Consider the following 25041-nt stretch of genomic DNA (forward strand, 5'->3'; position numbering starts at 1 on the left):
CTCCCCCATTTCAGTCACCATTTCCAGATCCGTCGGCAAATCAAATTTGACTTAAAATATGCACCAGATTGCATCTAAGGACGTTTCAAAACTAAAAAATTTCCAAAGGGAGGGGACACCCCCTCCCCTTAGACCCCTCCCCCATTTCAGTCACCACTTCCAGATCCGTCGGCAAATCAGATTCTCCACACCCCCCAACAAAAACCCCTTCGCTACGCCCCTGCCCAAGACAAAACATAATTAATTTTCCTACAGAGATAAGAGACTTCATCTCATCTCTCTTTCAAGTTCATGTGTAATGTGGCGTGCGCTGCTATAAGAGGTGCGGGGGGGGGGGGGCAGGTGCCTTGTTCCTATCCCTCGTCATTCCGGGGTATTGATTCAGAGGCGGGATAGTTTACATTCAGCCGGGAAAACTTAGACCACCTGTATCAGTCGGTGGCCCCACCACCGTTTAAAACAATGTACAAGCCTGTGCATGTATTATTTAGTGTATATAAACACGCATGCCCTCTCATTCGAATGGGGAAATTGGGGAAACTATTCCCGTCACCTTTCTCGCGCAAGGTTCTAGATTTACCAACAATGTTTCCCTTTCCATTAGGTGCATTAACTTATCATATATTCACATTCGATATTCTCGTTCATATTATAATATTTTTAATTTTATCTTTCAAAGATGTTATATAATTTAAACCATCGAAGCTGTCATGCCATTCATATGTAAATTTACTACGCCATGCCAAAATCGACTATTTTTCATTACAATTTTGGCCCAGGCTCTCATTAAGACATTGACCAAGAACCTGACGTACAAAACCATTTATGTGAATATAATGATTTTAGATGGTCAGTGCATACAGCTAGAAACATGTAATCATGTTGGATTGTAAAATAGCAGACGACAAAACACAACAGGCAGACAACATCGTTTGTCATGCATGGCGCCATTAGTTGCTATGGTAATATCAATTACAACACAACGCGCTGATCGTTTAGCAAACAGGTACTGTACTGAAGTATTGTATGTGAAGCAGTGAGGAAAATCCTCGGATTGGTTGGAAGGCTGTGGTCTGCTTCGCATGACATTGTCAACAGTTTACTGTATCATCTTATTCTATCTAAATTAAACGCAACTTGCAACTGAAAATCTGCAGACATCTACTGTTGCCGCAAAATCAGGTCGCATTTCAGCTGAGGCAAGTACAATTACTTTGTACGCTTACGAGTTACGATTAGCTTGGGGTAGGCTAGGCTACAGTAGCAATTTCAAGATTACCGGAACGATGAACATTAACGTTAGACATAACGATAGGCCTACACCGGTGTAGGCCAGACTACTCAAACATAAGTAACAATTTCACGATAGGCTAGTGACAGTGAGTTCATTTTACACCATAGAAATTGAACTAGTACTAGCCTAGGTATGTTTTACACAAACTTTTTTTGTGTTTACACAAACTATGTTTTACACAAACTATGTTTGTGTTTACACAAACTATGTTTTACACAAACTTTTTACACAAACTTTTACACAAAAGTTTACACAAACTATGTTTTACACAAACTTTACACAAAAGTTACAATTTTACACTTCAGTGACATAAAAAGTACTAGTCTATAGACAGTAACATTTAGGCCTAAGTAACATTTGCGATTAGAACCTAAGTTAGGCCTAGGCCTAAACTTGGTCTAGGCTTTGTCATGGTATCAGTTTGTTTGATAAATTGCATAATAATTTTTAACAAGATGTCAGGCAGTAACTAGGCCTAATTGGTTTAGTCTAATGTTAATCTTAAACTAGTTAGCCTAACATAAGTGAACTTCACATAAGTAGGCCTAGGCTATGCGTGCCAAACAATCTATGAATATTTAAAAACATTTTTTTGTAGAGATATTACCATTATATTTCATAGCCTAAATTTGGTATCCTCAAGTCTAACTGGCTCTAAAGTTAGCTTATGTATGCCTAGGCTAGGCCTAAGTAAAATTGAAGTTTGTTTTTAGTTGTGGTCTCATTGAATAATGGAAGAAGTTTCAGGATATATCAGCATTTTGTATTGTAGATCATTGCAGAGATATGAAGGCTATATTCATGATTCAATGACGTGATAAATAGCATCCTACAAATTAGGACACAGTCCAAATGTGTGTAGTTACCTTCACCTGAAATTTTCTGGTTGGTTTGAAAAGCCCTTCCAATACAACTCACCTTAGGACACTTGGTGTATCTTGCACCTTCAAGCAGGGGTGCAAAATTGCAAAATTGGCTGCGTATAAAGGTCTCCTCATGCCAGTATTGGAATATGCCAGTTCTGTCTGGGATCCCCACAAAGCTTTCTTGCAGCACAACCTCGAAAACATTCAGAGGCGTGCAGCCCGTTTTCATCGCTTCAGATTATTCAAGAGAGCCAGGCTCTGTCTCATCTCTTTTACGGGACCTAAACCTGGTGCCCTTGGCAGAAAGGCGCAGGCAAAGTAGAATCATCTTATTTGCTAAGGGCATCCATGGTCAGGCTCAGATTCCTATTGACTTCCTAAGGAAGCCTCTGCGTAGGAGTCGGAACATGCACGATATGCATTTCTGCCAATTGTATGCCAGTACCAATTGCTATAAGTATAGTTTTCTTCCAAATACAATTAGGGATTGGAATAGTCTGCCTTCAGACCTCATTAGTAGTTCTAGTGGTTCTGTGAATCCTGTCACTCATATCAGTACTCGTGTCAGATTTAACTAATTACTCTCTTGACGTGTGTGTGGTGAGATCTTGTCCCTTTTTGCGGATGTGTCACCGTAACGAAGACGAAGAGGGTGAATGAAATTCAGGACTGAACAAACTTTTTATTTGGAATCTGTATGCCAACTGCAGTCTATAGGCTACTAGGCCCATACAATAATTTTCACAGCTTTGTGATGATCATTTCATGTTTTTCTTTGGCAGGTTAGTGACATTGGCGTGTAACATTCATTCTAATCAAACTGTAGAGAGAAGGAGGGATAACCATGCCACGAGGAGCACAGCGGTCAGCCAGTAGGCGATCAGACATCAGTGATGTTGATGCAGATCAGCAATTGGGTAAGCTATTTGGATTTACACTGTAGGATAGGGTAAATTGTAAATTCAGGTCTTGGATCTGAGTTAAGTACAAGCCGAATTCTTGAAGCTGGTAATTAAATTCTACTGTATATGATTAAAGGGAAGTAAAGTAGATTGTGTTGTCTGACTTTTCTCACAGAAATATCAGAAATTTTACAGGGATTGCTGTATTTCAAATGCAGCACACTGTGTACTTTCATTTAAACATTTTAACAGAAAAGGCTTTCATCGTGATTATAGAAGCTGCTTCTGATGTTGATAAATGTCTGGTACTATTGCATAATAAAGTACCATAGCAATGCAAGTAACGTGACCATTGAGCTAAAGCTTTTGATCAGATAATAAAAAAAAGTCCAAAGTGTCACATTCTAAGGAAAAATTTCTTTGTTCGACGTGTTGAACGCAGAGGCAAATTTACCTTAGTTATATGTTTTTCTTTACATTTTATCAGCTGAAAATGAACTGGCAAAGCTTCAAAGACAATACAGAATCATGGAAGGGGACAGAAACGCATACAACATCGAATCTCAGGATCTTATCAGACGACAGTTGTAAGTTGTTTTGAAATTTATCTTTCACATTGTTTTGGAGCCATGATTTAGTTTATTGAATGCTTATTGTCTTGAATTAGCTTATTGTCACAGAACAGTTATGTTGAATGGTAACATGGCCATTAAGAAAGAAGATAAGTTCATGTTTTCTGTGTATATGTAGCACTGATATTTACTGTTGATGTCATCTGGACACAGAACATATATTGTAACAAACTGTCATGTGTAGTTTCATTCCCCTTTAAAATGTTTTATCATCATGATCATATTGTCACAGTGTTGATGAAAGGTATTGGGTTGAGAATGGAATTGTTGAGTTGTTTGATTTTTGTGCCCAGGTTTGTTCTTTCGTGACTTTTCTTGAAATGTATATATGGATGAGTTGTCTGTGTCTACATAGTTCAATCGAGGCATTTCTTGATAATTTTAGTATCTTTTGTATGTGATCCCTCCTCATTTGCCTTTGAACATAGAGCTGAAATCAAGACCTTGGAAGCTGAAAAAGTTGAACTTTTGAAGGATCTAAGATTGTCAGACAGTCAGACTAATCTCAGCAAAGATGATGGAAACGTTGACAAACTGAACCAGTTAATCGATGAAAGAGGTAAAATTGAACTTCAAGATTCAGTAATATAAAATTTAAAAAATGTTCAAATGAGTTCTTTGTTGAAGGAGATTTATTTAGGCAACATGTAGTACATTGCTTGTTGAAGATGTCTAGATAGAAACAGGAAAGGATATAAGTTTGGACATTTCTCTTCAGAGTAAATACAGTATGTGACTTTGACTACAACCATTGTTTATTGCTTTCTCCTCACAGACAAATACAAGCAAATTATACAAGAAGAACATGATCGTCAAAAAGAGCTGGATGCAAAGATCCGAGCCAAGGAGAAGGAGATAAGAGAACAACATAAGAGGATGGGAGGAGTTCATGCTAGTACACAACACACTTCCAAGACCCAAAAGGCTATCAGAGTCAAGGAAAACAGACTTCATCAGGTAAAATAAACAGTAATTGCCAGAGAATGCTTTTAGATGTCAGCACTCTTTTATTGTTAACATGGTGCTTTGTGATGAATTTGATTTTTTTCTGTGGGGGATTTCTTTGAATTTAGTGATTCAAAAAATATACAAATTAATGAATGACACAAAAATCATGTGACCTGTGGATGCTTTGTATTCTTTTGTTTTTATTTGCTTGCAAAGATTGATGAAGTTCCATAGCTTATAGCATGGCATAGAGCTGAAAGAGTTGTGTGTGAAGTACATAATGTGATAACAACTTACAACCCAACCTTACATGTAGCATTAACATATTGTTATTCCCATATGATCCATGGATCTCTGTTCTATCCAACAGGCCAATTCCAAGTTCAATGACATGCTGACAATGAATTCAAAACTGAGAGAAGAGATTGACAGTCTCAGAGTGGAAAGGACTCGCTTCGAAAACATTCGAAAGAAGCTCGATAAGGTATTTAATTTTTTTTTCTTTTTCTAGTGCTTCTTTCTGAACCAACTTAAGGTGACTGGAAAGATACATTAAAATTGAAGGAGTATCTTAGTGTCAGATATTGCTTAGCAATTCTGGAGCTTATGATTTCACATTGTATTGTTGTGAAATATATATAACTCTGTGTACAAAACTTGTATAGATGTTAACTTTATTCTCAAGATGATTGTAATTAGTCATTTAGTTGAAATATTTACTAGCTATTTCTTTTTGATTTCTTAAAATTTTGAGTTGTGAATTTTTCAAAATATGGATGATTGAGATGTTTGCAGCTTCTTTGCATAGTAACTGTTTTCAGTACAACAGCAGTAGCAGACAAATAAACATTGTCACTTTTGCTCTAAACTCTGTACACAGGAATATTCAGATGTGAGAGCCCAGATGGGTGAGGTCATAGATCAGTCCACCCAAGCTTATGATGCTCGAGATGAGGCCCAGGCCAAGATGATCCTCTTAAAGGAGAAAGCAGACAAGGATATGGCCCAGCACCAGCAAGAGATGAAGGAGTTGCAGAGGATCATCGATCACGAGAAAAAACTTCGCGAATTTATGACCATCAAATCAAAGGAAAGAGAGGAAGATGAATTACTAGTGGCTTTGCGGAACAAGAGAGGTCAGTAGATTTAAAAGCCAAAATACAGAGACTTTATTTTTGTTATGATTCTGTACATTGAGTGCTGGTTTTAAGGGCTCAAGAAGTCAACATGTTCCTTTTAAGCCTGTCTGCGTATGTGTGTGCGTACATGACAAGGCTTTCTTTTTATGACCACTATGGTAAGAAACTTGACGTCTCAGATCTCATACTTGATATGTGGCTTCCCTGTAATGCGTGCAAGAACCTTATTGTTTTGGTAAAGGTCAAAGGTAAGTCAAGTTTGAGAGGTCAAAGGGTGAAAAGTAAGGAGTGAATATAAGGGCTGAGAATCAGTCAAATTCATTCTTTGTATACTTTACACATGAAACAGCTGAGTTTTACTTGAAATCCCTTCCTGGATTACATCAAATGAAAATGAGATCCCACTCCCTTCCCAACGGAAATGGCTAAGTAGGGGTCACCACCAAAGAAGGGTTGGTTGGTCAGTTGGTAGAATGCAAAACTTGTAATTATGAGGTGTTTTCAATTGCCTGTTACCTTCGGACTTGTTTTCTCACACAACAGAGGCAGATGAAGATGAGAAACGTCGTCGTGAGAGACAGGAAGATTCTATCGAGGCCTATGAGGATGCCTTCCATAGAATCATTGAAGTTACTGGTGAAGATAACCTCAACAAGCTTGTCGACAAATTTGTTGAAGTTGAAGATCGTAACTTTGCTCTGTTCAACTATGTCAATGAAAAGAACAACCAGATTGAAGCACTCCAAGAACAGATTTGGGAGGTAAAGTATGCTGCTGTTACATCATCTGGTCTTGAACTCTTTCTTTAACATTTCAAATTTTGGAGAAAAAATGTGTTAAGATGTTGCATGTGTGTCCCACAAAAGAGGTTTAGTAACTTGCAGTCAATTACTTTCTTAAACCCAAATATCTTCAGATAGCCAAGCCTGGACTACATCACATCACATTGTTAGCAAATGTTCCAATAGGTTTTGCCCTTAACATCACTTGGTTGAAAAGGTGATTATCATCAATGGATTAGGTTATCCAACCACCCGGTTGGGCCATTTGTTTCTATACTGTAGTGTTGTGTCCCACTTCAGAGCACTCGTATTGTCAGTATGAGCAGTATGAATATCATGTTTCTATCAGATCAAGGTAACGAACTGTTTGTACTGACAATACCAGTGCTTTGAGAGTGTGATATTGCAGAACAGTTTAGAGAGGTATTAGCATTAGGAAATTGTCCCAACTGGCTGATCCAAGAGCCAACTGCAGAAGTTTGTGACGAGGATAGTTTGTTACAGTCATATGAAACAGTGCACGAAAACAATACATAATTTGATTGCAAAATAATTAATTCTAGGGATAAAAAAAAGCAACCAGCTGCTGGATCATGTAAATCCCTTAGCTTTAATTGAAATTAATATATTATCATATTTTATGCAATGATTATTCAACAGACCCAAAATGAGATCAAGAAATTTGAGAGTCAAGGTCTGGAGATGGAGGAAGAAAGGAAAAAAATCCTGAAGAGTTTGGAGGAGAAACAGACAAATGCCAGCAAAGAGGCAGATGATTTTGAAGCTAAGATGAAAAGTGTCAATAAAATCCTTGACCAACTTAAAGCTGGTGAGTTGTGTACTTAAACCAGCCACACAATTTCCAACTTAACTCTACCATCATAACCTAGTTTTTGTGTAGCCGTCAAGACCCACAGTGCTACAACTGATCTGTGCATATTGAATGACAGATGAGCACACACCAAACAAAGAAAACAGCTTTCTGTCAAACACCAATGCTCGTTTAGGTTACACACAAAATTGCCTGTGTATAGCATACATGTTTTCAAATGGGCAGTTGTAGTACTCCTGACATCAAGTCAGAAAATTGTTGGTTTACTGACTGAAGTTGACATGACTTTAAACAAAATCTTTTACCATAATCTTCATCAGTCATAAACGCAGACACATTTGAACGACTTTATCCACAATTTTCAAACTTAAGGACGGTCAAGTTGAGTCTGGTCGCATTCAGACTGGCGGTGCATATTCATCACGTAAAGCAATATTATTAATGACTAATATACCTGTCTCCACACAACATTTGACTGTAATGTCAATGTTATGTTTGTCTTCCTCCAGGGGTCGATTCACTCTTCACAAAGATCAACTGTGACAGATCAACCATTGATGAGATGTTGGGCAGTACCACCGGTGTCTCAGATGAAACCATTATGCAATACCTTGGTCTTGTGGAACAGAGGACTAACGAACTGTTGTCTGTCAGTGTTTATGTAGATGTCAAGGTCAGTTAAAAGATGCTTTTTGTGATTAAGTTTTGTCAAGTTTGATACCATTGAATACTAAAATTCTATGTAGTTCATTAGCTTGACTTTAGTCATGTTGAATTTGAAATATTTTATATAACAGTTCCAACATTTTGAGAAACTTTTTGTAAGCTTTCTGTACATGAATATTACTACTATGAAGAAGTGTCCATGAACCATGTTTTGCTGATTAAAATTTTTTATCATACAAATATCAGAAAGCATCTTAATTTGATAGTCAGTCTGTTTGGTAAATTCGCTCGAAATTGGTGTATTAATGCAAACAGCTGCATAAAACTGCAGCTAGCTTCTTCCAATTCCCATGTCACATTTATATGACATTGGTGTCAGTCTTGTTTCTTTCAAATTCAATCTGGGAAATATTCGCTGAATTGAGTCTCTGCCCCAAAAACTTTAACACTGTTCATATAATCATCTATATATTTTGAGTATTTCTCTTACAAATTTCACATATCACTTATCATGTTTAACCTCTTTGGTCTCTTTCTTATTCTTCTTAAAACTTAAAAAAAAAAGTTTATCTAAACTCCTTATTTTTTTTTTTTTTAACAGAATGCAGAAGATGTTGAGAACAAGGTTCCAAGTCTGCTTGGTAAAGGCCCCATTCCAGCCCCCCAACAGCTTCTGATCATGGCACCATCAACCGGTGATGAGTATGACAGTGACCAAGGGTCAGATATCAGTGATGAAGATAACAGACCTTTGACACAAGGAGAATTGAAGCAGAGGATCATGAAAGGAGTAAGTCAAAGTTTCTCAGTTGTAGGTGATACTTTCAATGTTAAGCAGTCAAGCAAATGTAGAGTATTAAGGTGAAACCCAGGTAAAGAGCATTGTGTAGGAAAGATGGACACTTTTCCATCAAATGACACATTTGCTGTTAAACTCGATGTTATCGACACAATAGCACTACCAATCTGTTTGACTCATCATGCACAAGAAAAATTTAAACTTTAAGCAAAAAAACGATTTCCATGACAAAACATATTTGGTTGAATTGTTGAGACTTCTTGAAATGTTTCAGTATTACCTCAAAATAAGCTAGAAAGTAGATATCATGGTCAGTCGTGGTCAAACCTCAGGCAGCATATTGCTACCATCCTGAAAGTGCCAAATTGTCTGATTGAACAATACATGAACCTTAAAAAAATAACTATCCTCCAGGAAAGAATATTTATGAAACGTGTATGCTTAACTTTGGAGTCAACACTGATGACCTTCAAACAATAAAATTTCCTTCTTATGTTTCTTTTGCTGAAATTGAGGTAAACATCCAACCCTTCTGAAATCCCAACTTGCCTTGGGGCAGTTGACAAACTGAATATCAGCTAAGCCATATTTGTCCTTCAGTTTTCCCATATTTGTCCTTCAGTTTTATGACCCTTTCTTAGATCTGTTGCATGCAGTCATGTGATTGGTTCAAGATTTCCCACAAATCTCCCACAAAGTTCTTTCAACCTTTAATAGTGATTCTGGCAAATCAATGCTATTCCAAGTATGTCTTAAAGTTTCTTACAATTAATTCACTTTTGTCATGAAAATGGTGAAACCTTGTTGATTTTCTGCATGTATATATATTTAATTTATCTTTTTTTTTTTAAATTTTGAAGGTTCTGAAGAAAGAGGCAGCAGCAGCTAAGAAAGGTTTTCAGTATGATCTCTCTGGTGCAAAAGACCTGAAACAGCAGAAACAAACCATGCCAGAGAAAAAGAGAGCTGGCAAGAGGTGAAAAATGATCCACAGGGGTCAAAGGTCAATTTGATGTGGTGTACATAGTCCATTTGCATTTCTATCAACCATCAAAGTAAGGCTTCTTTAATTCTACAATGGTCAGATATAAAACTTAGTCATTGCAACATCAACTGGAGGACAAAGGGGGAGAATCAGAAATCTGTTCACTTCTGTAACTCAGTAATCATAAGCATTGATGTGGTTTTGACAAGCACTTCATAAGGCAGGGTTAACCTCTCCGGATTAAGACACCAAAGGTGTTACTACTCAAACATTTAGTTCAATATAGTGAAAAGGTCACAATATAACGCATGATATGTGTAGGAAATGGTGTCCAACCACCACAGACTGTACTCTTTTGAAGATTTGAAAGGTCAAAATATGCTAGAAATGGCTAAAATTGTTATCCACAATTTGGTAAACTGTGTTTATTTCCATGTTTAATATGTTCTCAATCAGTGGGATACTAACTGCCACATATGTATCATATGAGAATCATTTGTATTTCCAGTAAAGCACCTGTTACAAACTTTAAGCAAGTGCTGACATTTGTGGTTAACATTAATTAAACAAGCTTGTAAAACACTTTAACCATTAGCAGACTTTTAATCTAATTTGAGGATTAACTCTACTTTGATGATTTAATATGTTAAAGCTTAAAAGGTTAAATTGCTTAGATAAGAAGGTTAATACCTAAGTTGTCTGGTTGCTAAACATTTCGACTAGGCATAACCATTTGTTTTGATATATAGATCTCACAGATCTAATCACTGTTACAAAATCTTAGTTACTTTTTCTTTCAAATGATTTGTTTTTTTATTTCTGAAAGTAACATGTTGGCAACATTGTCCACATGTTTTTATTAGCCTTTATTAATTACACAATGACAGTTTCTAGTGAAAAGAAAACTAAATGAATACATCTGCTAAACTGTTACATACTTTAAATTTTAGGAACCTGGGATATACTTGTAGTGGTTCAAATGGCCAGAAACTTTTCATCATTGTTCCATGGTAGTATCTCAACATTGTAACCAAATGTAGTCATACACAACATACAATCAGCAGCAAACACACAGTTCCCACGAAGTCCTGAAAAAGGAAAACTTCTTTTGTAGGTCTTAAATTTTGAAGTTTGATCAAGAAAGGCAAGGAGAAAAACCTGTTTTGAACACTGCTTATATGATAGAAGGTGTAGTCAGGGTATAATAAGTTGACCATATAGAAATTACCACTTACTGTGGTGGAACTACATGGCTACAGCATGTCATGTCTGGAATTCATGGCTCTTTGAACATCCCACTCACCACAAACTACTAACATAGTTTGCATATATTTTGCTAGAGTTACAACTGTCACGTTTACTTTATAGGTTGCCTAACATTTGGTGTGTTTTGATATGTTTTGACCTTGAAAATGTTTTCAAATTTATTTGTTCAAAAGCTTGGGAACCATGTAAATGCTACTCTTTCAAGATGTTAACATCTTTTGGTCTTTCCGATCTTATTAACAAGCATGTAAATTTGACTTTATTATTGTAATAACCACATATTTGTCCATGTTATATAGGTTGTTAAAATTATACCTGTGAACGACACGTACATACTGCTTACAAGGTATGTACCCCAAAAAGATGTATAATAGAACATATAACCTTTGAAGACAACCAGATAAAACCTGTTCCTTTTCATTTGTCTTATGTATTTCTTTTCCTTTATTGCTGACTTCTCCAGCTGAAAATCAGCTCTTTTGGAGATGTTGGCAAAGTATCCCTTCTCTGGGGTATTAGACTCCAAATTACCCGACTTGATAGAGACGAAAAAGAAGTGCAATTCTACCATCAGCTCGGTTTACAAGAGATCTGAGTTTAAATTGTCAGATTGCAGAGTTGCAATATTTACCATATGTGTGATGTCATAGTGACTCCACAGATAAAATCTTTTAATTTAACCTTTGCTCTACTCTTCATCATCTCTACATGGAATGGGTAGGGGGGGGGGGCTGCTACTGGAAACAAATGGCTGTGGGTAACTTCAATTTGCAGAGCAACAGTTTCATCTATCAAAGCAAAATTTTAACATAAAAAAAAAGATGAAAGCACCATTTAACTCTCTGATGTCATTTGAAACTTGTGGCAGTCTGCAGTTTAACTCATCAAGTTCATTAAAGTTGCAACAGTTACTTCATACAAATGCAGAGTCGAGTCATTCAGGGAATTTTTGAATGTTGTGAACTGTCCCATACAATGCTACATGGTTCCTGTGTGCAATAGATGCAATACAAATTTGCACTTGTATAGCAATTTGCCACATTGCATAGTATTTTGCGATGCATTACCGGATAAATTATTCTAAAGTTCCTCACAACCGACTCTAAGCCTCTCCAAGTCACTCGACTTGAAATTTAGTGACTAGAGTTGTGACTTTACAACACCGATTAAAACCGGCATGTTATTCTCGACCATAGAAAAAAAACCTGTCCCAAAGCTGTTTTTTAGGAATCGTTATAAAGAATCTCCATCTCAAAATGAATACTGCTTTTGTTTTGTCTTCTCCTTTCACAATGAGTCCACTTATAACGATCGTCATGGTTTTGACTTGCAGGATGTTAGTATGAGGTCTGCTATCTCTGGTACTCCAACCATATGCTTTACTTGAGCAAAGATGGTTGGACCATTCTGCCTCATCAAATCTGCATCTCTCTTCATCACCTGACAGGATGAAATGGAGAAAATATCATGATAGTTTGTACCAGCAACTGTTTGTACCTTGAGCAAAGATGGTTGGACCATTCTGCCTCATCAAATCTGCATCTCTCTTCATCACCTGACAGGATGAAATGGAGAAAATATCATGATAGTTTGTACCAGCAACCAACAACTGTATCCAAGTTTGAATACAATCTGATTTAAGGTTGTGGAGTTATTGCAAGTTTTAAAATTGGGCCCAATAAAATTCTGCATATTAATGGTCCCAAAAATTTTGGGCCCCACAAATCCTGGCCCCAAAGAATGTGTCCCAAAATGCATTTGAGGTGGAAATAAAATTTTGGCCCACACAGCCTAATATTGGACCCGGAATTTTTGTGGGCCAGATGGTCCCAAAATAATTAAGCCTGCATGTACCAGATATTAACCAACAACTATATACCAAGTTTGGCTACAATCTGACTCCACGAACCCAAGCAAGTGTCACAGACGCACACACACACACACAAGCCAACCTGTCTATAGGTTCCAGCAAGGAACGAAAAATGGCAAAACATGTCATGATTCACTTATAGTAATCTGGTAATGTTACTTCTCATACCATGTGAATTTAATTTAATACAATACATATTAATAATTGTAGCATTAGAAGAAAACAGGAACAACAATTTATGGCAATATTTCAAAGGGAAATAATTATTGTAATGTTAAGCCCACATTACAACATTTCATTAGCAATTGTATCTGAATCCAAAATAGATTTAGATGCAAATGGAAGCAGAATTTGACAGTTTTAAGCCTACTTCACCAATATCAAACACTTGGTTGATGGAGTTAAAGAATGTCATCAAGCTGTTTAGGTAAGGTATAAATTAAGTGCATCCTCTTGGAGACAAGAATATCTAATTATATACTTGTATATATATTGAAGTCTTGCTCCACAATCGGAGAACATTCCAACCATGAGGGTCATGTGACCTGCTCCCAGGTGCTTCTGACATATTCTTTAACCCTTACTTTGTGCAAGAGTTTAGTAGACAAAAGAATGCCACAAGGGAGCATGTGACATGACCCTCCATGGTTGGTACAATTTCTGTGCATCTCCTGATTGACATAGTTGGTCCATGTTCATATATTTATGCTGATGGGCAAGAATATTGCTTCAAAGCAATGAAATTTACTGCTTAAGCTACTGGATGTCATCCAGACTGCATTACAGCTTGATAGTTGTAACCAATTGTAGAAACTCCTTGAAGACCAGAGACACAAAAACATTGAACACATAGACAAACCTCTAAGCTGGCTTCTACAGCATCAGCAATATCTGTCTTATTCACAACCAGTAAATCGCTTTGGGTGATTCCTGGTCCTCCCTTACGCGGAATTTTATCCCCACCTAAAATTGGAAGGTTAAAAGATCGACAATGTAAAAATAGTACAAAGAAAAATGTCTGTCTGCCCTTCTAAGAAATAGCCCGAAGGATATTTCAACATCAAGGGTTATAGTTGTAACAAAGATTTTGCAAAAAGACTCCAGTGCCAAACAGAGATATCCTAAAGGTGGAAGTTTGACTATATACAAGACCTTGATTGAAGCAGGTTGTACTTGAGAAATGTCACTTCTTTCATGAAACAGCACTAAACCTTTACAGTGATTTTTTTGTGGTTTAGGCAGTTTTGGTTCAAAAATCGTATCCTGGTGAAGAGTGGGAACACCAAATATTGCCTAGAAGAGCTGCTCTAATTACATTGTTGCAAGCTTTACACCTGGAAGTAAAGCAATGTCTCCCCACCTTCCTTCCTCAGGTGGGGGACCTGGTTCATTTCGGGAAAAACTGGACCTCTGCTACAGGTGTACACCCACTTTTTTCAACCCCACACAAATCATAGTAGTTATTAGCACAACCTTGTGTGTATAACTAATTATTGACCTAATTTATAGTCTTAATATGCCTCAGAATGCAGGGGGACCCCCAGATCCCTCTTTACAGGATTTTGATCCAACTACCCCAGGGCTAAAGCCCTCCCTTTTAACATCCTGGGTCCACCCCTGCTTAGGAGAATCATGCCTCACCCTAAATCAGTGGGGCATAATTTAGAATTTTCCCCCCCACCCCCAACCAATAAAATAACACAATGTTGATGGCTTGTCAATCAGTATGAAAGTGTGGATTGCAACTACTTTGCAATCATGAAATTAAGTTATCTTTGGCCATTAAGCAAGCATTAACAAGTACTGAGTCTGTTGAAGAACCAAGACCGGGTTGTTCCTTCAGTCAAAATGAATGCCACATGTACTATTGCTTACCTGCGACGTCTATAACATAGATAATGTAATCTGCTTATTCCCTGCTGAAGTTAGCAGCCAGATTATCACCTCCTGATTCCACAAGAATAATCTCTGGCTTAAATTCCTTTGTAAGGTCTCTTATAGTCTCCATGTTGATTGAATAGTCCTGCAATTTGAAATAAACATCGTCGTGGCAAAAGTGTCTTCAAAATTCTTAATAATTTTTCATGGCTTAAGCCAGCATAATTCAAACAAGATCCTCAAAACGTTTCTGGTATTGATGAGAGATATTTAAGGAAGTGTTGAAGACACTTCTTAAGGAATGTGTCCAGATTTTAAGATAGTGTCGCTATGGCAATTTCAAGATTGTCTTGGAGTACCTCTCTTATGGCTGCATGAGGGCAGCCTCCGGTTTCCACAGCTCTCATCCTCTCTTCTGGTAAAGCTTTATTTTGTACTAAGAATTCCCAGTCTTCCCTGTAATGGAAGTGAAAGAAACCTTTTTTTTTCATTAGTTACTTATTTATTAAGAAACAGTGTAAAACAAATTTAGGTTCAAAGTTCACACCTAGCTTATATGGCGATATATTAGGCTGCCTATAAGTCTATAGAAAGAACTGTTGGAAAGTAATGATGAGATATGTATGACAAAGATAGCATTTTAATCCATATAATCAGTTCAATATGACTGAACAAATATTCAGGTCCATCTGTGTGAGGACCATTCAATCCTCTAATTAAGCCAAAATGATGGACAAAACCCCAAAATTAACTGGTTTGCATATTTTACGAATCACAATACTCACCTGTCCTACACATAAATCACTCCAATCTACCCTAGCCTATGAAGAACTGGTAACATTCTTGCACTGTGACCCTAAAGACCCTCATAAAATATCACTGCCCCTCTTCCTACCAGATCTACCATCCAGAAGACTAAAATGTGCATTTCTATATCCACAGATAATGTAGTACCAGATGTGAAAGATGAAATATCCTGCTCAAAAACATGCAGATATAAAGGGATGGGGGTATTAGTGCCATACCAAATGAGGAAATGACTTGCAAAAAATGCAGTAAACTGTATTTTTTCAACAAGTTTAAAAGGTCCACTGATCTTTACCTTGTAAATATATCATTGGTAACCACACAAACTCCAATCTTTTCCCTTAGGTGTTTGCACAGCGATAGCACGAGGGCGGTCTTCCCCGAACCGACTGGTCCTCCGATACCTACAGTGAAAGCTCTCTGAAAGAATGGATGGAAAATAACTGAAAAAGATTGACTTTAAAAAGTCACAATCTCTTGATTAATTTGGATTGGCGTAGATCATTACGAAAAAAAGAAAAAATACCTGCTATCAGTCTAAGTAGTATTTCTATAATACTTTCCATTTTTTGACAAATGACCATTTCAGATGATCTGAAGCTCAGTGATTAATTAAGGTGATCAAACTACTTAGTTGTACACTCTCTGGGTGATGGAAACTTAAAAACTAAAAAACTGAATGAATTGATTGCAATGGAGATCTTCAGCAGAGCTTGGGAAGCATCTAGATCAAGATTACAGTCACAACTTTTGCCTCATTTTGGCAGCTTTCATGTAAAATTAGACTAGACCCATAGGTAAATCTGTTACGAGAATGGGAGCCTACTTTTATACTCCATCCTACTTTTTCATGGTTGAACATCAGTGGCGGAGCGTCCATACAGTCAGAGGGGGCGGATGCCCCCCTGACGGACTCAAATGGACTGCTGGCGCCCTTTTCAGCTTGTTACCACTTTTTACTTATTCGCGATTATTGACTTTTTTATTGCGCTCTCAAATACCTATTGACATTTGTCACACTTTGTTGGTGTAATTTTCTGACAAAATGGCGATGACACCTATTTATTCTTTGTTTATCTGCAAATAAGCAAGGCCCGGAAAGGGTCATTTCCGGCAATCTAGGGAGTATCTTTACTCAAAATATTTCTGTACGCTCCGCGCCAACCTGTGGTGGTGCTCCGCTTAGATAGTGTCGAAAGCGCCCTACAGACCATTTTCGCCCCCTCTGACCAATACCCCTAGCTCCGCCACTGTTGAACATCACGCTGTGGTGAGACCAATTCAACATCCTGACAGTGTAGTTTTCTGGGGTTTTTTTCCATTAAATTGTAAAACCTCACTGAGACAGTTTAATTAACTCAGGGAATGATTATGTGGGTCCCCTTAAGAACTAGAAGGAAAGTAAAACCTGAGGATTGCCAGAGTTTAGCCTGTTAACATATTTATGAATAGTATCACAGTAACATTTTATGACCTTCATGTGTCAAATTATAATTTAATACATGGCAATTCTTTTCTTTAATGATCATTTTTATTGCAGATACAGTGCAATCCCCCCCCCCCCACACCCACCACCCTTTCCATCCCACCCCAAATGTAGGGTCAAAAACGAAAATGAAAAAGTCTCAGAGATGTGAGTAATATGAGAGCTATAAATGTTTAAACTTGAAAAAAAACATGACAGTGATGACATCATAACTGTAACCGAGTTTACTCGCGAGAAGAGCTATGCGATTAATCGACTACAAAAGAAAGAGTCCACTATCAGCACTAGGAGATACCGCAGATTAAATGTTCTTTTACAAGCAACGGTAGATCGAGAGTGCTAAGGTTTGTGGGGAGACAAGGCTGGAGACTTGATCAAGTCTAAAATATAACATCAGTGCTTTATAAATTACTCTAACCTTTTCCTTTATTTATTAACATCTGCCATGGAGGGTGCGTGTTTGCAAATTATGCTGAATCTAAAATATTAGAGCTCTTAAGTTAATGACCTAATGAGGGCAGGGGTTTCTAGTGTCAACAACATTGTTAACATTTTACACTGGAAATATGAAAAGGAAAAAAAAAAGGGGGAATGTAAAAGGATTTCAGATCCTAGTTTTGTAACTATGACATTACAGATTCACACTACCTCCCAGACTCAACTTTTTAACTAGGATATCTCCCCAAAAACAGAGCAAGATTTTCTCTTGGCTGTTTGGCAAAGTTAAATGCTTTGCAAAGATCTCTGTGACATACGCAAAAAGATGATGGATTGGTTTGTGTCTTCTTATACAGTTCAAAACAACATGCAAATTGAATATTTCCGGACTTCCTAGCAGAACAATATAACCAAAATTGCTTAAATCGGGTGTAAATAAATTAGCAATTTTTATATGACCCATGTGTGATGCTGTATTACAATATATGACATATATACAATTACTGAGGTCTGTGAGTTGCACGCAATGGTGTTCACCAGCCTTGCACGAAATAAAAAGAGGGCGCTGTCACACATCGGTCATATCCAGTTGCGTGTGAAACTTGACGAGCTGAAGTCAGATCTGATACAAGTTTTTGAGACATATTTTCAAGTTCAACGTTTCAAGTCAAAACTGACTGAACATTTTCAGCATCTGTTTTCTTAACATTTTTTGCCCCGTTCGTCCAAACTGCACTGTAGGTAAAATAGCTATAAAGTCAATCACCCAGTGCATCTTTATCATGCAAGTTGGTGTCCAGTGCGTTTGCATGCTAAGTGAGTGCTTTCACACGTTTGTGTTTGGCATTGTTATGAACGCAGGATCTTTTAGCCAGGGACGCAAAACATTCAAATTGCTTGCGTCCTGCGGAGGCAAACTTGTTTTTTTCAGGGTACAAACCCCAAAGACATGCACACACTCACAATAAGGCCTATCCAAAGCATAACAAACACTTTTTCGAATGAATATCTTTCTTTCTTTCTGAAGTTTCAAAAAACCACAACTTTTCAAAAGAACCAAAATTTCTTCCGATCCTAATACACAGATGATTGAATTTGTTTGGAAATAAATAAATCATAATGTTGAATCAACTGCAGAGTACAATACTCCCATTAAAAAGATTTTCAAGCTGAAAGTAGCCAATGATACTTTTCCATATTTCCTGTGATTTGATTGGCTTATAGTCCCTTGCCATTGTCTGCAAACATTCTTGCAATCTATAGTCAGTGCTCAACGAACACTAAAAGTATGTTGTTTAAATACAACTACAACGTTACTGTCCTCTGTGTAGAGATAGCGAAGTTTGTACTATAGGTTATCATAATTATGTGTGCACTCAAATATAATACAGTTAAGTGTTGTTGACACATATATGACAAGAGACACTCATATGGTAGGAAGTTGAATTTGTTTCTAAGAATATCACGTATATTTCAATCATTCTTTTGATCACAAAATGTTATGAGTTATGACAATTTATGAATTTTGTGGGAAGCTAACATCTCTGATACTGAAAAGGATTTTTCATCTCACAGTATGTTTGTTCTCTCCACATGGAGAGTTGCAGAATGTGGATTCACACCAACAGTAAATTTCTTCATCGCAAACTTGCATAAATTTTTCCAGTCCTTTTGACAACATGCTTCAGTTAAAATTTGTTGTGAGTGTAAACTATATAAACTTCGTCAAGAGTAGCCATTTGCGCTTGAGGTTTTCATCAAAATTGCGTAAAAAGCTATTTATATACTGTAGTAGGAAAGAGGTCAAAACTGGCTGGGGTTGGGCCGACTTGCTTACAGTGGTTGGGGAAGAAAGGAAAAGTTTGTTCAACTTTGAATAAAAACTTAAGAATAAAATTGCATTGGGTAACTGTTAATGATTAACTTATGACAGGGGCTTATACACGTTGTGAGCAAGTACTAGGCCCTATAGGGGCATGTTCTTGTGAGATCTATACGTAACATTTTCTATGCACATCATTTACGGGCCTCAATTAAATCAGTTAAAAGTGTGGTACATATATTCTTGCACTTTCTCTCTATGCACTCATTCCACTTTACATTGTCCCAGGATTCTCCATGGCTTCATGACTTTGACCGTGTTCATGATGGTGATCATGGGAGTGTGCATGACCATGGTTCCCTTTCGATTCAGCGAAGTTTCCCTCTGTTAACAAAAGCCAAGAACAGGGATGAGCCTGGGGTTGACAAAAAATCACGGAACTTTGCAAAAATTGTGGTATAGGCTCCAGTTTGCGTATGCTACAGTGTGTTAGGATAAGTTTTTGTCCCTGAGGTAGAAAAGAAATCACGGATATTCCGGGAATACGTGGAAAAAGCTCATGCCTGCAAGAATCTCAAGTTACCTTTCTTTTCTTTCTTTCTTTGTTCATGTGTGTATTGCCTGTCACAAGTACAGCTTTTTTTTTTACCTGTTTGGCCTCCCATAGTATGATAGAGTTTGTTCTCCCTTACTGTTGAGTATGTAGATGGTATCTCACCACAATTAGAGTTATGCATGTCCACCTGCAAGGTTAACCATCCGAGAAAAACACAAGAGTAACCTACCGTCTTGACTTTTTTGACATTTTTCTAAGTCATCATCATTCTTTTTGATGCTTGGACGCTGAACTTTGAGCTCTTCTAGCTCAAAATCTAAACAGTCATGATGGCAAAAGTTGAATGTGCTGTGAAAGCTCATGCCGTTAGCTACGATATGGTGGGTACGACAGGAACAGTTAAAAAACTTCTATCTATGCTCTAGCAGCCTTGGAAAGCGACCAATTTAGTGTGTAAAGTCAATGGAGCAATTAATTGTGTTGATACACCGGTACAGTAGCTGTGGTCCCTGTACTGACTGTTGTGTGAAAATGTGGTGCTATGTTTTGGATTGGTCATCTTGAAAGCATTACTGACTACCTCTGCTTTTTGAGTGGACTTATATGCTCAACAGCAGTGGACCATAGTGGTTTTTGCTGCAAGTACAATTTTGCCTAGAGCTAGTAGTTTGAGTAGTTTAGTCCAGCTGTCAGTGTGTGATATTAACAGAGAAAACTTTGAAGTATTTGGCATAAATAGAAATGTGTACTTCCTGCCCCTCTTGCATGCAAATGACTGCTAAGTTGGACAATGTGCATGATTTCCACTGTAGCACTTTGTGAGGCAGTCCACCATGTTGATATAGCTATCAAAACGTTTCAGTGGTGGTCGTATTTGAAGGGCTTTTCTACAAGCAGTCACATCAGCCTACAGATGATAGCTCAATTCCTCTGCAAAATGTTTTTTAATCAAGCATTTCTGAGTCATTTTCTTGCATGAAAAATATCCACGAAGAATACTGTTTTAGTCAGAGGGATGTGCTGTACAACCCTCATGGCCTGGGCATTAAACCTTTTGACCCCTTCTTCTTTTCATATCACCTTGTTACTTTGATGGTAACAAGTAACAAATTCATAAATGAATACATTCTCAAAAATCACATCTCTATATTGGCTTTCAGGAGGAAATGGAGTCTTAATTCTTGCATAATATGCAAAGGGTCATTTTATTTGGCAATCATATTCATATAGAGCAAGGGAATAAGAAGGCCAAGTTAATTGTTTAAATTTCCTGTCTGACAGGAGCATGTGTCCTATCGGACAGGACAAGTAGCATCAAACTGAGGAACTCTACTCACATTCTCCTGACCCAACAACAACTTAGACATGCACTAGATGCCAGCCATGCTCATGGAATGACTTCTTATCACACTACAGTGTCAGAATCTGTCAACCATTTGGGACTTGCACGTTCAGTATTGTAGTAGTATGCATACACTTGTTTTATTTCATTCTTTTATTGTGATTACAAAAGTTCAAAGACTTGTTAGGCATGATTCAGTCAGAGATTTGATTTGTGAAGTCTTGTGATCAAATTTTCAAATGAACCATATACCCTGTAAATGTGAAAAGTGAAGATAAAGAACAAATATTACAATGATTCATAAAGTATACTGCGATACAGCTGTAACTTGTAAGTGATTAAGTAAAACAATTTGTCCACTTAGTACTAGTACTACTGTACTACTACTAGTAGCATGGTCACTTCGAAGTTCGGACACCTAAGCCTTAAAACACCCCAAAACTAAATCTTCTGGTATAAATCACCGGAAAATATACTTGATATAGTGGGAGAATTGTGTTATAGTACGATACACGGCCAAACTTTCTTTCCTGCAAACTGTTTTCACGTTGTATTCCAAGAAGATTCTTCGTGATTGTGGAACTGGTATTTCTTTGCTAGAGTATTGCGATGTTCGGACACGCAACCCACAGTGTGGTGCTGGTGATAAAATTGGTGGCGCAGTTGCTTTTTCAGTAATTATAACAGACTTCATAGATCTCCGTCATTTTATTGACTAATATGTAAGTAATTTCTTGCACACGGGCCATTTTGGAGAGAAAATAACTGTAGCTTCGTAATTTTGGGTGAAATTTGGCTCTTCCTGTAAGCTGTCATGGTAAAATCGTGTATTTCTTAGGGTGTCCGAACTTCGCAGTATGCCGAACTTCGCACTACTGACTATACTACTACCACTCGCCTAGTACGGCCCTTGTAATTGTATGTTGTATAGTCAGTATTGCGAAGTTCGGCATACTGCGAAGTTCGGACACCCTAAGAAATACACGATTTCACCATGAAAACCTACAGGAAGAGCCAAATTTCACCAAAAAGTACGAAGCTACAGTTATTTTCTCTCCAAAATCACCCGTGTGCAAGAAATGACATATTTGTCAATAAAATGACGAAGATCTATGAAGTCTGTTATAATTACTGAAAGAGCAACTGCGCCACCAATTTTATCACCAACGCCACACTGTGGGTTGCGTGTCCGAACTTCGCAATACTCTAGCAAAGAAATACCAGTTCCACAATCACGAAGAATCTTCTTGGAAGACAACGTGAAAACAGTTTGCAGGAAAGAAAGTTTGGCCGTGTATCGTACTATAACACAATTCTCCCACCATATGATGTATATTTTCCGGTGATTTAGACCAGAAGATTTAGTTTTGGGGTGTTTTAAGTCTTAAGTGTCCGAACTTCGAAGTCACCATGCTACTACAGCCTAATTAAATTGATTCACTTACCCTTCACAAAGCTCACATTTGATTCACTCATAGCTGTCTTCTTACACCTGGTATCCAACGGATATTGAATTTGAAAGGCTTTTCACTTGAAATTTGGTACAACTTTAATTTCTTCTCGTAACTCGCTTTGCCGTACCCTGGAATATATGTACGTAGTCAAAATTGGAGAAATTAAATAAACATGCATGGTTTGCGTACAGCGGTATCATACGGAAGCATAGAAGTGACATATAAATTGACATTCTGATGAGATGCAAACAACTCGACAATATGACAAGAAGTTGAATAATGACGTTTTGACGATACAATCTTAACTGTAGAAAATTTGAAAATTTACGTATTTTCTCGATGCATCAATTCTTTTATGATGGCAAAAATCTGAAACACTTGACATTTTGACGACCTCATACCAAATCGTCAAAATGTCAAAACTTCGAAAATTGATGTTCTGTCGAGATGCATTTCGACAAAACGTCAATATTCAAGTGTTTGTTATTTGGATGAGTTGGTAATGGTCGACAAACTGTCAGCTGGCATATATTTGTTATTATGACGAATTGTTGCATCTCATCAAAACGTCAACTGACATGTCTTATCTACGCTTCCGTAGTATTGTGCAAAATGAATCCCTGGGCTAGGTTAGTTGCATTAGGTCATAGAAATTCAATTAATATGCATTAGGTACATTGTTGATTATTCAATACCAACGGTAGACAGTTATTGTTAAACAACCAGGATTTGCCGTTGTCAACACCTTTACGGTCCTGCCTGTGTCCTGAAGCTTTTGTGTCCTATGGACCAATCATCCAGTTTGGATACCCCTTCTTGGCTGTCGCCCCGCCCTCCAATCAAGCATGTATTTATTGTGATGGGAAAAACATTCGACGAAGTTTCCCGAGGCAAATAGTGCCTGTTTCATTCCGCTTGAACATTCGAAGAAAAAAGGGTTTTCTAGTACTCCAGGTAGGTTCTACTCCATGTGTTAAAACAAGTAGATTTCATTAATTGGGCAAGTTAGACCTTGACCTCAACTCATGTGCGGCTCATTTTACTCTGCTCAAGTTAGGCCTAGCCCAACAGCAACAGCCTATTACCTAACCATGTCAATTCTTAAGTTACGGTAAGCTGTAGAAGAAAAGGTAAGTGCTTGCACAAACTAAACAAACGTTAGGATAAATCAAGCTTGGAAATTACGAGATCGAATTTCAGCGTAAGTTTACCTCTCTGAATTCAGAAACGGCATATTCTGAGCATTGCATTCCATAGTTATGAGACAGGCCTTTATGTTTTTTGCGATGAGAGGTGGGACCTATTAATATATTACCTGAACGTTGGTTTAATAAGTGTGTCACCCTTGCTTATTTACCCGCTGTCCATTTAGCTGCAATTCGGCATATTTATTTGGCATCCTCGCTTAAATGGACATATACACCTGCTGTTATTTATTATATCATCGCTAAAAGGCATTGAAGACTCGCCCCAAACCGTGTGCTGCGCTCGGAAAAAGTTAACTTTCCGTTGCTTTTAAGTGAAGTTTTCTGCTTGTCGCTACAAAATGCAGACAGTAATGAAATGTGATACTTTCTTATCTTTAGCTGGACCTGAGATGTCCATCGTTGTATCGTTTGTACACTGTGCTGTGGGTATTGACCGCAGCTGTATGTACTGACTGTGCACTAAGCTTGCACGGTTTCGTGAAAACCCAAAACCGTTTTTTTCTGGCAAAAAAAACGAACTGGCTCAATAACCATATTTTTTTCACTGCTCCCGAATTTCATTGAAAATACCCAAATCTCTGACGGAGGTGTCGCGATCGCTAAGATGCATATTTTTTAAGGTTTACCAACAGCGGTCCAAGTCTAGTTTGTTAGCAGCATGGGCAGGATTACGGTGGGCAAGAGGGGGCATCAGCCCCCCCCACTTTTTCCCAGACCTTAGTTCACTTTTTTGTCGATTTTGCAGACAAATGTGCACAACCCTAATCGAAATTATTCCCCCACAACAGCTCTATCAAATAGGCCTACTGTATTTGTTTTGAATCCAAGTCGAATTTGTGATTAACATCGTAACATGTAGCATGCAGAATAACAGGAGCTGGAGCTAGCACATGGTTCGCAGCACAGGTTACGAATCCTGGAGCTAACACACTAGCGATTCAATTCTGCATGTGATGAATCCGCGGCATGTGCTATGTAGTGCTAGCTTCAGGAATTGATTTTCAACGTTGCTGCTCTACTGAATGCGCTGAATAACTAAATCCAGAGAAACGATTTTCGAAAGCCAGAT

At 37.7% G+C, this 25041-nt stretch overlaps 2 protein-coding genes across 2 annotated transcripts; one reads left to right on the top strand and one right to left on the bottom strand.

The window, feature by feature from the left end:
- The first annotated feature begins 995 nt into the window (after positions 1 to 995).
- On the top strand, positions 996 to 11517 carry LOC139976064 (coiled-coil domain-containing protein 63-like). The gene is made up of 12 exons (XM_071984476.1): positions 996 to 1199; positions 2943 to 3077; positions 3550 to 3649; positions 4123 to 4253; positions 4470 to 4651; positions 5013 to 5126; positions 5523 to 5778; positions 6325 to 6542; positions 7224 to 7392; positions 7905 to 8068; positions 8663 to 8851; positions 9721 to 11517. Exons 2-12 carry the CDS (start codon positions 3005 to 3007, stop codon positions 9838 to 9840), a joined length of 1716 nt encoding a protein of 571 aa, XP_071840577.1. The 5' UTR covers positions 996 to 1199; positions 2943 to 3004; the 3' UTR covers positions 9841 to 11517.
- On the bottom strand, positions 10270 to 24163 carry LOC139976402 (uncharacterized). The gene is given in 6 exon segments (XM_071985114.1): positions 10270 to 12551; positions 13841 to 13944; positions 14857 to 15004; positions 15219 to 15315; positions 15962 to 16086; positions 24122 to 24163. Coding segments are annotated over 6 exon segments (642 nt in total). The 3' UTR covers positions 10270 to 12425.
- Positions 24164 to 25041: the final 878 nt, after the last annotated feature.

This window comes from Apostichopus japonicus, chromosome 11, assembly GCF_037975245.1.
Source record: "Apostichopus japonicus isolate 1M-3 chromosome 11, ASM3797524v1, whole genome shotgun sequence".
In the NCBI taxonomy this organism is placed as follows: domain Eukaryota; kingdom Metazoa; phylum Echinodermata; class Holothuroidea; order Aspidochirotida; family Stichopodidae; genus Apostichopus; species Apostichopus japonicus.

Excerpts from the sequence above, each read along its gene's own strand:
- LOC139976064 (XM_071984476.1), top strand. The coding sequence starts at position 3,005 with ATGCCACGAGGAGCACAGCGGTCAGCCAGTAGGCGATCAGACATCAGT. Across the intron at positions 6,543-7,223 it reads TCCAAGAACAGATTTGGGAG|ACCCAAAATGAGATCAAGAA; the intron begins GTAAAGTATGCT and ends ATTATTCAACAG. Across the intron at positions 8,069-8,662 it reads GTGTTTATGTAGATGTCAAG|AATGCAGAAGATGTTGAGAA; the intron begins GTCAGTTAAAAG and ends TTTTTTTAACAG.